This window comes from Carassius carassius, chromosome 14 (genome assembly GCF_963082965.1).
Source record: "Carassius carassius chromosome 14, fCarCar2.1, whole genome shotgun sequence".
Classification (NCBI taxonomy): domain Eukaryota; kingdom Metazoa; phylum Chordata; class Actinopteri; order Cypriniformes; family Cyprinidae; genus Carassius; species Carassius carassius.
Window position 1 is genome coordinate 411,535 of NC_081768.1, and position 12,500 is coordinate 424,034.

Here is a 12,500-nt window from a genome sequence, read left to right on the forward strand (position 1 = left end):
GTGAGAGTGTGTGTGAGTGAGAGTGTGTGTGAGTGAGAGTGTGTGTGAGTGAGTGAGTGAGTGAGTGAGAGTGTGTGTGAGTGAGTGAGTGAGTGAGTGAGTGAGAGTGTGTGTGAGTGAGTGAGTGAGTGAGTGAGTGAGAGTGTGTGTGAGAGAGTGAGTGAGTGAGTGAGTGAGAGTGTGTGTGAGAGAGTGAGTGAGTGAGTGAGTGAGTGAGAGTGTGTGTGAGAGAGTGATCTGAACAGATTTAGGAAATAAGACGAGACATTTGGAAATGTACATAACCTGTTTTTTTGTAATATTGGAGATTTGTTTAGGCTGTGTGTGTGATGGCATGTAGTTGTTTTTATATATATTTTATATACATAGTAACTGTTTTGCTTATGAAATGTGATATTTGACTCACCATGTAAATTAATGTAATATAAACATATTATATTGATTTATACACAAGTGTTCAGATGAGAAATATAAAGATTTAAGATCAAACTCTTTTGCTCTCTTTTGTAACAAGATTGTGCCAAATTGCCTTTAAAATACTACAGAAAAGAGAGAGAAAGAGGTCAGAAATGCTGGTTATCTTTCTGAATGCTGATGATGATTCTAACCTTTAAACTCGTCCCTGACACCCTGATGATATCAGCGCTGAGAAACACCTCAAACTGAGACAAACCTAAACTAAGATTATGTTCACTCCCAGTTCATCAGAGATCAGGAAGAGTGTGTTTCTTCATCACGTCGTACATCGTATCAGATCCGACATCTTCAGTTCCCGCATCACAAGACCACATTGTCGTTTCAGGACAGTGAATGATGCATTTTACTTTCTCTTTCTTTTTTCTCTCATTTTGAACTTGACACGTGGCCATATTTTTAATACGTAATGCTGTATGTGCTCAGAAGTCTGAGGCGACGTGTTTGATATATTTTGAGTTAGATTTAGAGCGATTGTGTGCGAGAAACACTGGTTCTTCTGCTGGTTTATTGTGTGATTTCTGACACCACAAATGTACAGACCTTTTGTAATAAAAGAAATGGATCTTGTCATGTGTGTGTGTCTGTTTCATGATGGAGTTTACTGAGACTTTACATTGGTCACTCTGCTGCTACTAAACACACAAATCATTAAAACAGACACATTTACTGCGGTCTTATTACATTATTTACAGATGGTTATCCTTACAAAATACTGTAGGGATTTGGAACATACATGCTATGCTAAATATACCCTTTGGATTTTATTTAGATATTTGTTGCCAGATTTATTTAATTATTTTAAATAAATTATTATTTTAATTATTTTATATTATTTAATTATTTTAAATAAATAAATAGTTACTATAGAAGTATCAATGATAAATAACCATGGTTGTGCTATAAATCATATGAGAAGACTCCTCAGCTTTCTGTGACTCACTTTTTGAGATCAAAATATGTCCCCTGTGAGATTTGCTTAGATCCAGTGAGAAAGTGTTTGACTAAAACGCCTAAAAAAAGGCATAGCCAAAGAAAATTGCACACTGTTCTTGAAACTTTTGGAGTATATGCATCGTTTTAGTTTATTTTGGAAGGTGACACTTGTAAGATTTGTTAATAAATAGTAAGAATCACTATATGTCTTATTGATATTGAGTAATATGATTTTCAAACAGATGAGTATAGTTGGGATCTATTAGCTGGAAAACACAATGAGAACACAGCGTGAAGCCTTACCAAGCCAAATGTACCAATCTGATAACAATACCTTTGTAATGATACCTTTGAAAATGAGTGTTTTACACGTTTATATAAGTTTAAGTCTAGGTGCTTCCCAAAAAATGCCACTTGGAGACTCCCAATAGCCCTTTGTAACCATTGACACATAAAATGCTGTAATTCTTGAATTCTTTAATGTACAATCATGATTTTGGTCTCTAATGAAAGGTTTCACTTAGAGCTATTCTATTCCTTATCCAGATTCACTGTCAATCACTGTTGACACATTACTGAAACATTATAGTGTTTTTTTCAATTCTTGAAACTAATCTTTGAGCAAATAAAAAGACAAAACAAGTGCTATGGTATATATTTGTTTTTGTATTCACTGTTACCCTGCAGCTTTCCTTCATACACAGAAAAGTCCCGTGCTCCTTTCTGTTCATTAGCAAAGCTACTTCTCTTTCTTTTCTTTTTTTTCTTTATTGAGGGACTTTTATTTTGCGAGCTGTAGATTCGTGACTCTTATTTTGTGTGGCGGTGTGTTTCCGGTTCTGACTCTGAGCCGAGGTGTCTGACTGACCGCTGAGAGCAGACTAGTGCAGTCATCTGTAGTTTAGCTCATTAGTTAAGTTAGTTAGATTCGTCATCATGGCCAGAAGTGACAGTAGCTCGTACTTCAGGAGATCCAGTCTGTTCTGGATGATGGTCGTCACGGCTTCTTTGAGCTTTTTCACGGTAAGCTGAAACTGATGAATTATTCATTCAGTCGTGAAACACTGAACATGAGCAGAGTTTCAGAAACTTTTAAAGAAATGTTGTTTGATATGACTGCCAGGAAATCTGTTTGACTTCTGAATGAAATGAAATGATGGATTCTCTGTGCTGAAAATATGCAAAGTCACGACGATGAAGAGTAAACAGAAGCGGGCTCTTCAGAGTGAACTTTCCCTCAGTGTTACACAGCGAGCGAAGTCCGCTACAATGTATCAATATCATGTATCAATGTATCCTTCTGTTGATACAAATACACCTGTGCTACTGATGACTGCGTTTGGGACACGTGTGTGTGTGTGTGTGTGTGCATTATATGTTCTGAGAAAAAAAAACTGGAAAAAAACAGTACATTTAGAAAAATAATATTTAAATTAAAACCGTAGAAACCACAAATTTACCATGGATACAACAATATTAACTATATTTTAGCTATAATAATTATTATATATATATATATATATAACACACACACACACAGTGCTGGGTCTATTACTAATTGTAGTCTGTTACTGATGACAAAATACATGACCAAAATTATAGTTTGTATAGTAATTAATTGGATTACTTCTATTAGGTTAGGTACTTTAATTACTTTTGACCACAAATATATTCCATTCTTTGTTGTCAGCATTGAGAAGTGTATTAAACATTAAATTGTGCTGGGATTCATGAGTGAACTGCTGTGAACTGATGAAAAGATGGGAGACTTCACAAATGTAGAAAAGCGGTAGAATTTCAGCAAGGAAAAAAAAAAGAATTTGAGTAAATCTAATGATGAATAATTTACTGCCACTGTGTGAATTAATAAGTAATCATGTAAGCTACGAAAAAAGTAACTTTCATATTCTTAGCTTTTTTAAAGTTACTAAAGTGTAATATTTTTGGGTTAGGGTTTAGATGTGAGCAGTTCCTGTGGAAATCCTTCAGATTCAGTCATGTTTCTGAAGATGTCTGAGCGTGTGTCTCAGAACTGACTGACCTGAGATCAGCCAACACTGAAAACATGATGATCACACTGAGAATGACAACATAAACCACCGGTGCCTTGTGAAACCATGCCACTCTCAGCTCAAAGCATTATTTGAGAAAAGGCCAGACTCATAATAAAGTAACTTTCAGATTGTAGTGAGAAAGGCTGGTGACTGGTTCTCACACACAGCAGCTGCAGTGACTGTGTTTCATTGGTTTCTAGTGGACGGTGTTTTGGCCTCAGGACGTCCCGTACAGCAGTCTGGGTCCTCTGGGCGCTCTGGCCAAGCATTTCGTGGACTATCATTATCCTGTGATGTATTATGGGTAAGTGAGCGAGCGCTGTTATTCCCACAGTGAGCTCCGAGCCCTTGCTGATGTCAGTCTCGCTCTTCTGTGTCTCAGATGGTTTCTGACGTGGCTCATCCATCTGTTCGAGGCTTTGTTTGCGCTGAAGGTCTGCAGGTAAGACCCCGTGTGTTTTCATGATAGTTTCGTGTTTTCTACCACATGGTGGCAGTACAGACCATCAGATCTAACTCTGTGTGCATTCTGTCAACTTACTGTACTTATGGATTATTAATGGAGTTAATTATATCAATGGAAGATTAAAGGAAATTAAATTAGTTAAAAATGTGCTCAGCTGAGGTGAAGAAACACACTCCTCTTAATCTGGGACGGTCTGAGGATGAGCTCATTTTCATCTCATGTTCATCTTTGGCTGAACTAATCCGATGCAGGACTGTTGATCAGTGTGTTTGTGTCTGCAGTGATAAAGGCATCGACAGCTCGTCCACACGCTTGCTGTGGTTCACTCAGACGTTTCTGTTTGGTTTCGCGTCTCTGGGTCTTCTGATCAAATACAAGCCGGACGGCCGACCCAAACGCCAGTGACCGACACCAGAGCTCGTTTCCCAGCAGCACACTAACCTTTATCTTCCAGAGGATTCATCAACCTGCAGGTTATATCTGAACAGTCACATCCACCTCACTGATTCTGGAACAGTCTTTCTCTAAAGGCTAAATGTCACACCGAGGCCTAGTTTACCTGATCCTGGTTCAGTGCTGAAGCTCTATCAGCAGCACAGAAGATCACTTCTCAAGAACGATAAACCTCAAACCTCACACTGTTATTATACATAATCACTAACCTGGACTGAAGAGTTACAGTGGATCGAATGCCTCCTGTAGTGTAACAGTGTGCTCGGAGACAGGATACATGGCTGACGAATAACTAGAAAGATATCCATCTAAAGCTTTAGTCCTGTGATCAAACAGACTAAACTTCCCAACAGAACAAGAGAGCCCTTCGTATACGCTTTAATATTTAGTCAGTACACTCAAAAAAAAAAATGCCTTTAAACAGTTTTCACTCAGAAAGGAAACACACTGAAATTTTGAAGTAGAGAAACTGAAATTGTATAATTAAAGCATTAATAATACTTTTACCATGCATTATATCAAAAGGCTCTAAAGTATGAGTTTTATATTTAAAAAAGGTACTTTGATGTTTTGCTTTTTACTGTACATGTTCTGCTGTAAGAATGAGGGGGATATAAAAAAAAAAATAATCCAGTTAAATAAAATTAAGTTTAATAATTGTGAGAACCACTGATTTAGACAGTGCACAGCTCAAATGCATTTTGAAGTAAGAATTCCTGAGCTTGAATTCAATTCAGGTTTAATTGTGTAGCGCTTTTCATGATACAAATCATTCCAAATCAGCTTTAAAGAAAATGTAAATTTCTATTTTAAAGTCTCTGTTTCACTGCTGCAGTGTGTGTGTGTGTGTGTGTGTGTGTGTGTGTGTGTGTGTGTGTGTGTGTGTGTGTGTGTGTGTGTGTGTGTGTGTGTGTGTGTGTGTGTGTGTGTGTGTGTGTGATTTACAGATCAAGAGTGTTTGAATGATGGCTAATAAACGGATTGATTTGACATGTATGTTTTGTGTCATCTGTCATTCGATGTAAAATCATATCACAGATATCAAGCTTCATTCCAGTTTTGACAGGAGCTCAGCATTGATTAATCTGCGGATGAATGAATCTGATTCCTCTCTTCAGACTGGATTCAAACACACATACAGCAGAGAGAGAGAGATTACACACCATCCATGTGCTTTATTCACAGCTAGCCAACATACTCATAATTCATAAAGAGAGAGAACTTTTTATGTTAGCATATTCGTCAGACAATAATGAACTCTTTTGTGTTTGGATTGTGTAAAACCAACAATATTCCAGCAGCATCAGAGAGCTGGGTGTTTTATATCGATAACATCTACACAAATTGAAATAGTTTGATCTGCAGCTCAGACGCGGGTGAGCTGAATGCCTTTAATTATTTTAATGCACTATTTTTAATTGCACAGAATGAACATCTGTAGTCTGAATGCAGACGGTTCCTGCTGGTGTTCATGTGGTCAGCGTTTCCTTAGCTAATAGACTTAGAGATTTACACTCTCTCTCTTTTTCTCCCTCTCTCTTATTCTGGGTTGTAGATTTATACACACATAATATCTAACCTTATGATCTGTATAAAATACAGCAGTCAGTGTGTGATTATATACAGGAAGAGCTTTATATCCATTAGCCAAGAAAATCATCAGTATCTTTGTTTCTCAACTACACGTGTCTTGATTTGAGGATATTTCCGATTTGAATAAAAAATCTGTGTCTGTCTGTGTGTGTGAGTGTGTGTGTGTCTGTGTGTGTGAGTGTGTGTGAGTATGTGTGAGTGTGTCTGTGTGTGTGTGAGTGTGTGTGTGTGTGTGTGTGTGTGTGTGAGAGTGTGTGTGTGTGTGTGTGTGTGTGTGTGTGGTCACCGCTCCAGCCAGTGCAGTGAATGGTATCGGTCTGAGAGCGTCCGGCGCAGCTGTGTGTTCTGACTTTTGTCCCTCATTTCTACGATACACTCCACCTGCGAACACAGTCACATCAGTCCAGAACAGCTGCTCACACACACACACACACACTCACTCGCACACACACACACACACACACTCACTCGCACACACACACAGACACACACACACACACACTCATTCTGTCTGATTGTGTTTCCACAGAAGAAGTGAGTATGTCACCTTTAGCAGGGTTTCTCAAACTGGAGATCGAGAGCGGATGAAAAGCTAGACATTGAAATGATAAAAATGTACAATTTAAAAAGTAATTTTTTTATCATTTACTAAAAACATAATGAAAAATAACCATATAAAGTATAACAATAACGCAAAATATAATTGATATAAAATATAATAAAAAATTACTTAGATTAAATAAAAAGTAAAAAAAACTAGCTGCATCATGTCACATGAGAATTAAAGATCAGAATGAATTTGTTGTGAAATAACTTAAAATCTCAGCTCACTGTTTTTACTGTTATAATCACAGTTATATACTGAATGAAAATGAATGTGTTGTGCTTGTTTGTGTGTAGAGTTGTCCTCTGACCTGTGCTTTGAAGAGCTCTGCTTTATCACTGTACCGTCTGTGATAAACATCCAGCAACCTGAGAGAGAGAGAAAGTTAGTTAGTTAGTTAGTTAAGAGAACTGGAGAGAGGATAGCAGTGCTGTTTGAGGAAGGCTTGTGACACGAGCACAAGCTGATGTTGATGTGACCTGTAGCTTATGTTCACACTGATGCATTGGGCAGATGCTTTTATTCAAAGCGACTTGCACTGCGTTCAAGGTTTACATGCAGGAGCTCAAACCGTAGAAGTCACGGGTTCGATTCGCAGAGAATGCATGCTCTGATAACATGCACAGCTCGAGTTCAATACAACACACTCTCTCACCTGACGTCCTCTCGGGCCAGCAGGTCCAGGAGTTTGGCCATGTCTCGGGGCCAGTCGTCCAGATGCACGGTGAAGCGACTGACTCTGTCGTCCAGAACCAGAGCTCGCTCCACACACTGCAGAAGCAGGTCCAGCTCCATGTTAGCACTGCTGACCACCACAGCCACCCTGCAGCACACAACACACACTTCACCTTGCATGGACGAGCATGATGCAATCCTCTGCTAACTGGCTCGTCAGAAAGAGTAACACAGGATCATAATAAAGTGAGTGAGGGCCTTTAACCACCTTTTCCCTTTCAGCTCTGGCAGTTGTCCAGCTAAGATTGCAGCCAAGCCCAGAGCTCCTTCTGTGTCCACGGTCGAGTGCTCGTACTCCTGGAAGCGCAGCATGGCCACCAGAGCGTCCGACTCCCTTCAGAGACAGAAAACATACGGATATTATATCAATAAATCATACTGAACCAGAACACACACAGTGAGATACGACTCACATCTGGGACAATCTAAAACACTTAACGTGCCTAATGTATTATTGATTATGCGTGCTCTATATAGGCGAGCAGATCAGCCCAGAAGATGAACACAATTCTTTTTGATTATGTAAAAATTCTAGGTATTGATTTTCTTGGTCAGTGGATTCAGTACAGTTCACAAAAAAAAAGTAGAACATGATGCTTGCAATGACAAGATCATGGGTTCGATTCACATGCATGAACTGAAATATTTACACTAAAAGTGTCAAATTCACCTGGTACTAAATGTACACATTTTTTCCTTCCATAGAAAGCCACTTCTAAGAAGCATGCTTAATTGCATGTGTGCTTGTATGGTATGCACCATAATAAATACTGAATGTGGTACTCCGGTAGCTTCATACATTAAGTGTTTCACGGCTGAATCCTGCAGCATTCAAATAATAAAAACCAGAGCAAATGTGCAATACTGTTGAAGAGTTTCAGCAGATTTCGTTACTCAGAACTGCTCTTGGGGCAGAAAAGAGCATACTATTGATATTAAACAAATTCCAAGAGTTTTGCATCACCAACATCTTTGGTTTGATTCCCAGGGAATGCCCGAACTGATAAAGTGTAACCCTTGAATGCAATGTAAGACGCTTTGGACTAACATGTCTGACAAAAAGGCATGAACGTTAAATGTGATAGGAGGCGTCTAATAAGAATTGAGCAGTTTTCATGTAGATCCTAGACTGAGTGGAGCCAATGGTCTTTAAGGTACCTGACAGAAATGACTTTGTCCACAGTTTTCTTGGCCAGCTGGAAGCAGTGTGTGCTCAGAGAGTGATCCAGCAGATCTGTGTGAGCGATCAGAGCAGACACATCAGAGCGGCTCGCCGGAGACAGCGGGTAGTTTGAGGGGTTTTACCTCTGTAGAGTTTCTTGTTGGGGTTGCAGTGGAGGTCTTTAATGGGAGCGTCTGTTTTGAGCGACTGCAGCAGAAGAGGAAACTCCTCCGGTTCTACACCCTGTTAGAGACACGGTTACTGAACTCAAGTCTGCTTTAATGTCAATTCTTCCACATGTAAAGCAGAGAATTGACACTGTGTTACTCTCAGACCCCCGGTGCATACAGATAACACTAACAGTAGAGCATAGAAATACAGATTAAATATAAAATATAACTATACAAATAAGGGCATGTAAAAAAAATAATACAGTTAAATAAAGTAGCACAAGGCACATGACCGATAGAGTGCAAACCAGTGAAGATAAAGTGATTGTCAAGCAAAAGAGCGTATTTAGTCTGATTAAAGTGACACAAAGCTCAGAGAGCAGCTCTTTATTGCTGAACTGAACAGATCTGACCTGACAGCACACAGTGCTGCTCAAGAGTCTGCAATCAGAGAAGTCTCTCCTGCTCATTGAGGCTGCATTTATTTGATAAAAAAATACAGAAAAATATGAAATATAGATGTTTCTGTGTGAATCTGTGTTAAAGTGTAATGTATTTCTGTATTTTCAGCATCATTCCTCCAGTCTTCAGTGTTATTGTATAGCGCTTTTTACAATACAAATCGTTACAAAGCAACTTTACAGAAAATTATGTTTCTACAATATTTAGTAGTAGCTAGTAGTTTGTGCACGTTTGACAGGATTTTAGAAAAATAAAAATAATAATAATAATAATACAAGACGTAGTCAGCTAGATGATGAACTGTCAATATTATTAATTAATAGTAATTATATGATGCAGTCACACATGTAGCAATATTTGTTAGTTCTGTTTGTTGATTCAAGGTTAGGATCATCTGGGGTCCTCTGAGGGTCAGCATCATCTCTTCTCAGGTGTTCTGGATCCAGACTGGAGCTTGTGGGATGTTAATCCCGTGGCAAAACATAGAAACAAAATAGAGACATCATTAGCATAGCTGCTGATCCAACAAAGTAAAATTAGCTTAACCCAAGCTAAAGAATAAAAATGCAGATGCAACTACACTCACAATTTAAGAGATACATTATTCGAATGCTTGGCGAAAGAGATGCGTTTTTAATCTAGATTTAAACAGAGAGAGTGTGTCTGAACCCCGAACATTATCAGGAAGGCTATTCCAGAGTTTGGGAGCCAAATGTGAGAAAGCTCTACCTCCTTTAGTGGACTTTGCTATCCTAGGAACTACCAAAAGTCCAGCGTTTTGTGACCTTAGGGTGCGTGATGGGTTGTAGCGTGGTAGAAGGCTAGTTAGGTACGCAGGAGCTAAACCATTTAGGGCCTTATAGGGAAGTAATGATAATTTGTAACTGATACTGAACTTAATAGGTAGCCAGTGCAGAGACTGTAAAATTGGGGTAATATGATCATATTTTCTTGACCTGGTAAGGACTCTAGCTGCTGCATTTTGGACGACCTGTAGCTTGTTTATTGAAGAAGCAGGACAACCACCTAGAAGTGCATTACAATAGTCCAGTCTAGAGGTCATGAATGCATGAACTAGCTTTTCTGCATCAGAAACAGATAACATGTTTCGTAGCTTGGCAATGTTTCTAAGATGGAAGAATGCAGTTTTTGTAACATTGGAAATATGATTTTCAAAAGACAAATCGCTGTCCAATATAACACCCAGATTTCTGACTGTAGAGGAAGTAACAGTACATCCGTCTAGTTGCAGATTGTAATCTACAAGATTCTGTGTGGTGTTTTTTGGTCCAATAATTAATATCTCTGTCTTATCCGAATTTAATTGGAGAAAATTATTTGTCATCCAATCTTTTACATTTTTAACACACTCTGTTAGCTTAGATAATTGGGAAGTTTCATCTGGTCTCGTTGAGATATATAGCTGAGTATCATCAGCATAACAGTGGAAGCTAATTCCGTATTTTCTAATAATATTACCAAGGGGCAACATGTATATTGAAAATAGAAGGGGACCTAGGACGGATCCTTGTGGCACTCCATATTTTACTGATGATAAATGAGATGACTCCCCATTTAAGTAAACAAAATGGTAGCGATTGGACAGGTAGGATCTAAACCATCTTAGAGCCTGCCCTTGAATACCTGTATAGTTTTGTAATCGATCTATGAGTATGTCATGATCTATGGTGTCGAACGCAGCACTAAGATCAAGTAAGACTAGAAATGAGATGCAGCCTTGATCTGACGCAAGGAGCAGGTCATTTGTAATTTTAACAAGTGCAGTTTCTGTGCTATGGTGGGGCCTGAAACCTGACTGAAATTCTTCATACAGATCATTTTTATGCAGGAAGGTGCTCAATTGAGCAGACACAACTTTTTCTAATATTTTAGACATAAATGGAAGATTTGAAATAGGCCTATAATTTGCCAGTACACTAGGATCTAGTTTTGGTTTCTTAATAAGAGGCTTGATAACCGCCAGCTTGAATGGTTTTGGGACGTGACCTAAAGATAACGACGAGTTAATGATATTGAGAAGCGGTTCTTCGGCTACAGGTAACAGCTCTTTTAGTAATTTAGTGGGTACAGGATCTAATAAACATGTTGTTGGTTTAGATACAGTGATAAGTTTATTTAGCTCTTCCTGTCCTATATTTGTAAAGCACTGCAGTTTATCTTTGGGTGCGATGGATGAAACTGAAGTGTTAGACGCTGTAGAATCTACATTTGCTATTGTATTTCTAATGTTATCTATTTTATCAGTGAAGAAATTCATAAAGTCATTACTATTTAACGTTGGTGGAATATTTGAATCAGGTGGCGTCTGGTAATTTGTTAATTTAGCCACTGTGCTAAATAAAAACCTTGGATTGTTTTGGTTATTTCCTATGAGTTTGTGGATATGCTCTGCCCTAGCAGTTTTTAGAGCCTGTCTATAGCTGGACATACTGTTTTTCCATGCAATTCTAAAAACTTCCAAGTTAGTTTTTCTCCATTTGCGTTCAAGACTACGAGTTACTTTCTTGAGAGAGTGAGTATTACTGTTATACCATGGCACAGTACGTTTTTCTCTAACCTTTTTCAATTTGATGGGGGCAACAGCTTCTAATGTATTAGAGAAAATAATGCCCATGTTGTCAGTAATTTCGTCTAATTCATGTGTATTTTTGGGTACAAATAGCAGTTGAGATAGATCAGGCAGGTTATTTGCGAATCTGTCTTTGGTGGCTGGAACAATAGTTCTGCCCAGACGGTAACGCTGAGACATATAGTTAATATCAGTTATACGCAGCATGCACGATACAAGGAAATGGTCTGTAATATCATCACTTTGGGGTACAATACCTATAGCAGTAAGATCGATTCCATGCGATATAATTAGATCTAGTGTATGATTAAAACGATGAGTGGCCCGGTGACATTTTGCTTGACTCCAAAGGAGTTTATTAGGTCAGTAAACGCAAGTCCTAATGTATCATTTGCATTATCAACGTGAATATTAAAATCTCCCATGATTAGCGCCTTATCAACTGTAACTAGAAGGTCTGAGAGGAAATCTGCAAATTCTTTTAGGAATTCTGTATACGGCCCTGGTGGTCTATACACAGTAGCCAGAGCAAGAGATACATTAGATTTCTTTTGCATGTCTGACAGTGTAACATTTAGCAGAAGTATTTCAAAAGAGTTAAACCTGTATCCTGTTTTCTGGGTAACATTGAGAATATCACTATATATTGTTGCAACACCTCCTCCACGACCAGTCTGACGGGGCTCATGCTTATAACAGTAGTTTGGTGGAGTAGACTCATTTAGACCAAAATAATCATTTGGTTTTAGCCAGGTTTCAGTCAAGCAGAGTCTTCAGAAATCATGAAATCATGAAATCTTC

At 38.5% G+C, this 12,500-nt stretch overlaps 2 protein-coding genes across 2 annotated transcripts in view; one reads left to right on the forward strand and one right to left on the reverse strand.

The window, feature by feature from the left end:
• Window positions 1–2,225: 2,225 nt before the first annotated feature.
• On the forward strand, window positions 2,226–4,534 carry LOC132156454 (transmembrane protein 254-like). Its single transcript, XM_059565447.1, has 4 exons — window positions 2,226–2,433; window positions 3,665–3,768; window positions 3,847–3,906; window positions 4,212–4,534. Exons 1-4 carry the CDS (start codon window positions 2,347–2,349, stop codon window positions 4,333–4,335), a joined length of 375 nt encoding a protein of 124 aa, XP_059421430.1. The 5' UTR covers window positions 2,226–2,346; the 3' UTR covers window positions 4,336–4,534.
• A 1,602-nt stretch (window positions 4,535–6,136) lies between these two features.
• The window catches only part of LOC132157553 (L-threonine ammonia-lyase-like), a 13,620-nt gene continuing 7,256 nt past the window's right edge, over window positions 6,137–12,500 (reverse strand). The window contains exons 5-10 of the mRNA XM_059566925.1: window positions 8,621–8,720; window positions 8,474–8,549; window positions 7,524–7,649; window positions 7,236–7,403; window positions 6,891–6,948; window positions 6,137–6,357 (exon numbers count right to left, since the gene is read on the reverse strand). Of these exons, the coding sequence (XP_059422908.1) occupies window positions 6,259–6,357; window positions 6,891–6,948; window positions 7,236–7,403; window positions 7,524–7,649; window positions 8,474–8,549; window positions 8,621–8,720 (627 nt within the window). The 3' untranslated portion in view covers window positions 6,137–6,258. The remainder of the gene's footprint in view (window positions 6,358–6,890; window positions 6,949–7,235; window positions 7,404–7,523; window positions 7,650–8,473; window positions 8,550–8,620; window positions 8,721–12,500) is intronic.

Bases quoted from the DNA above. Each gene is read 5' to 3' on its own strand.
- LOC132156454 (XM_059565447.1), top strand. From the start codon at position 2,347: ATGGCCAGAAGTGACAGTAGCTCGTACTTCAGGAGATCCAGTCTGTTC. The intron at 3,769-3,846 runs GTAAGTGAGCGA...TCTGTGTCTCAG, and splicing joins TATCCTGTGATGTATTATGG to ATGGTTTCTGACGTGGCTCA. The intron at 3,907-4,211 runs GTAAGACCCCGT...TTGTGTCTGCAG, and splicing joins TTTGCGCTGAAGGTCTGCAG to TGATAAAGGCATCGACAGCT.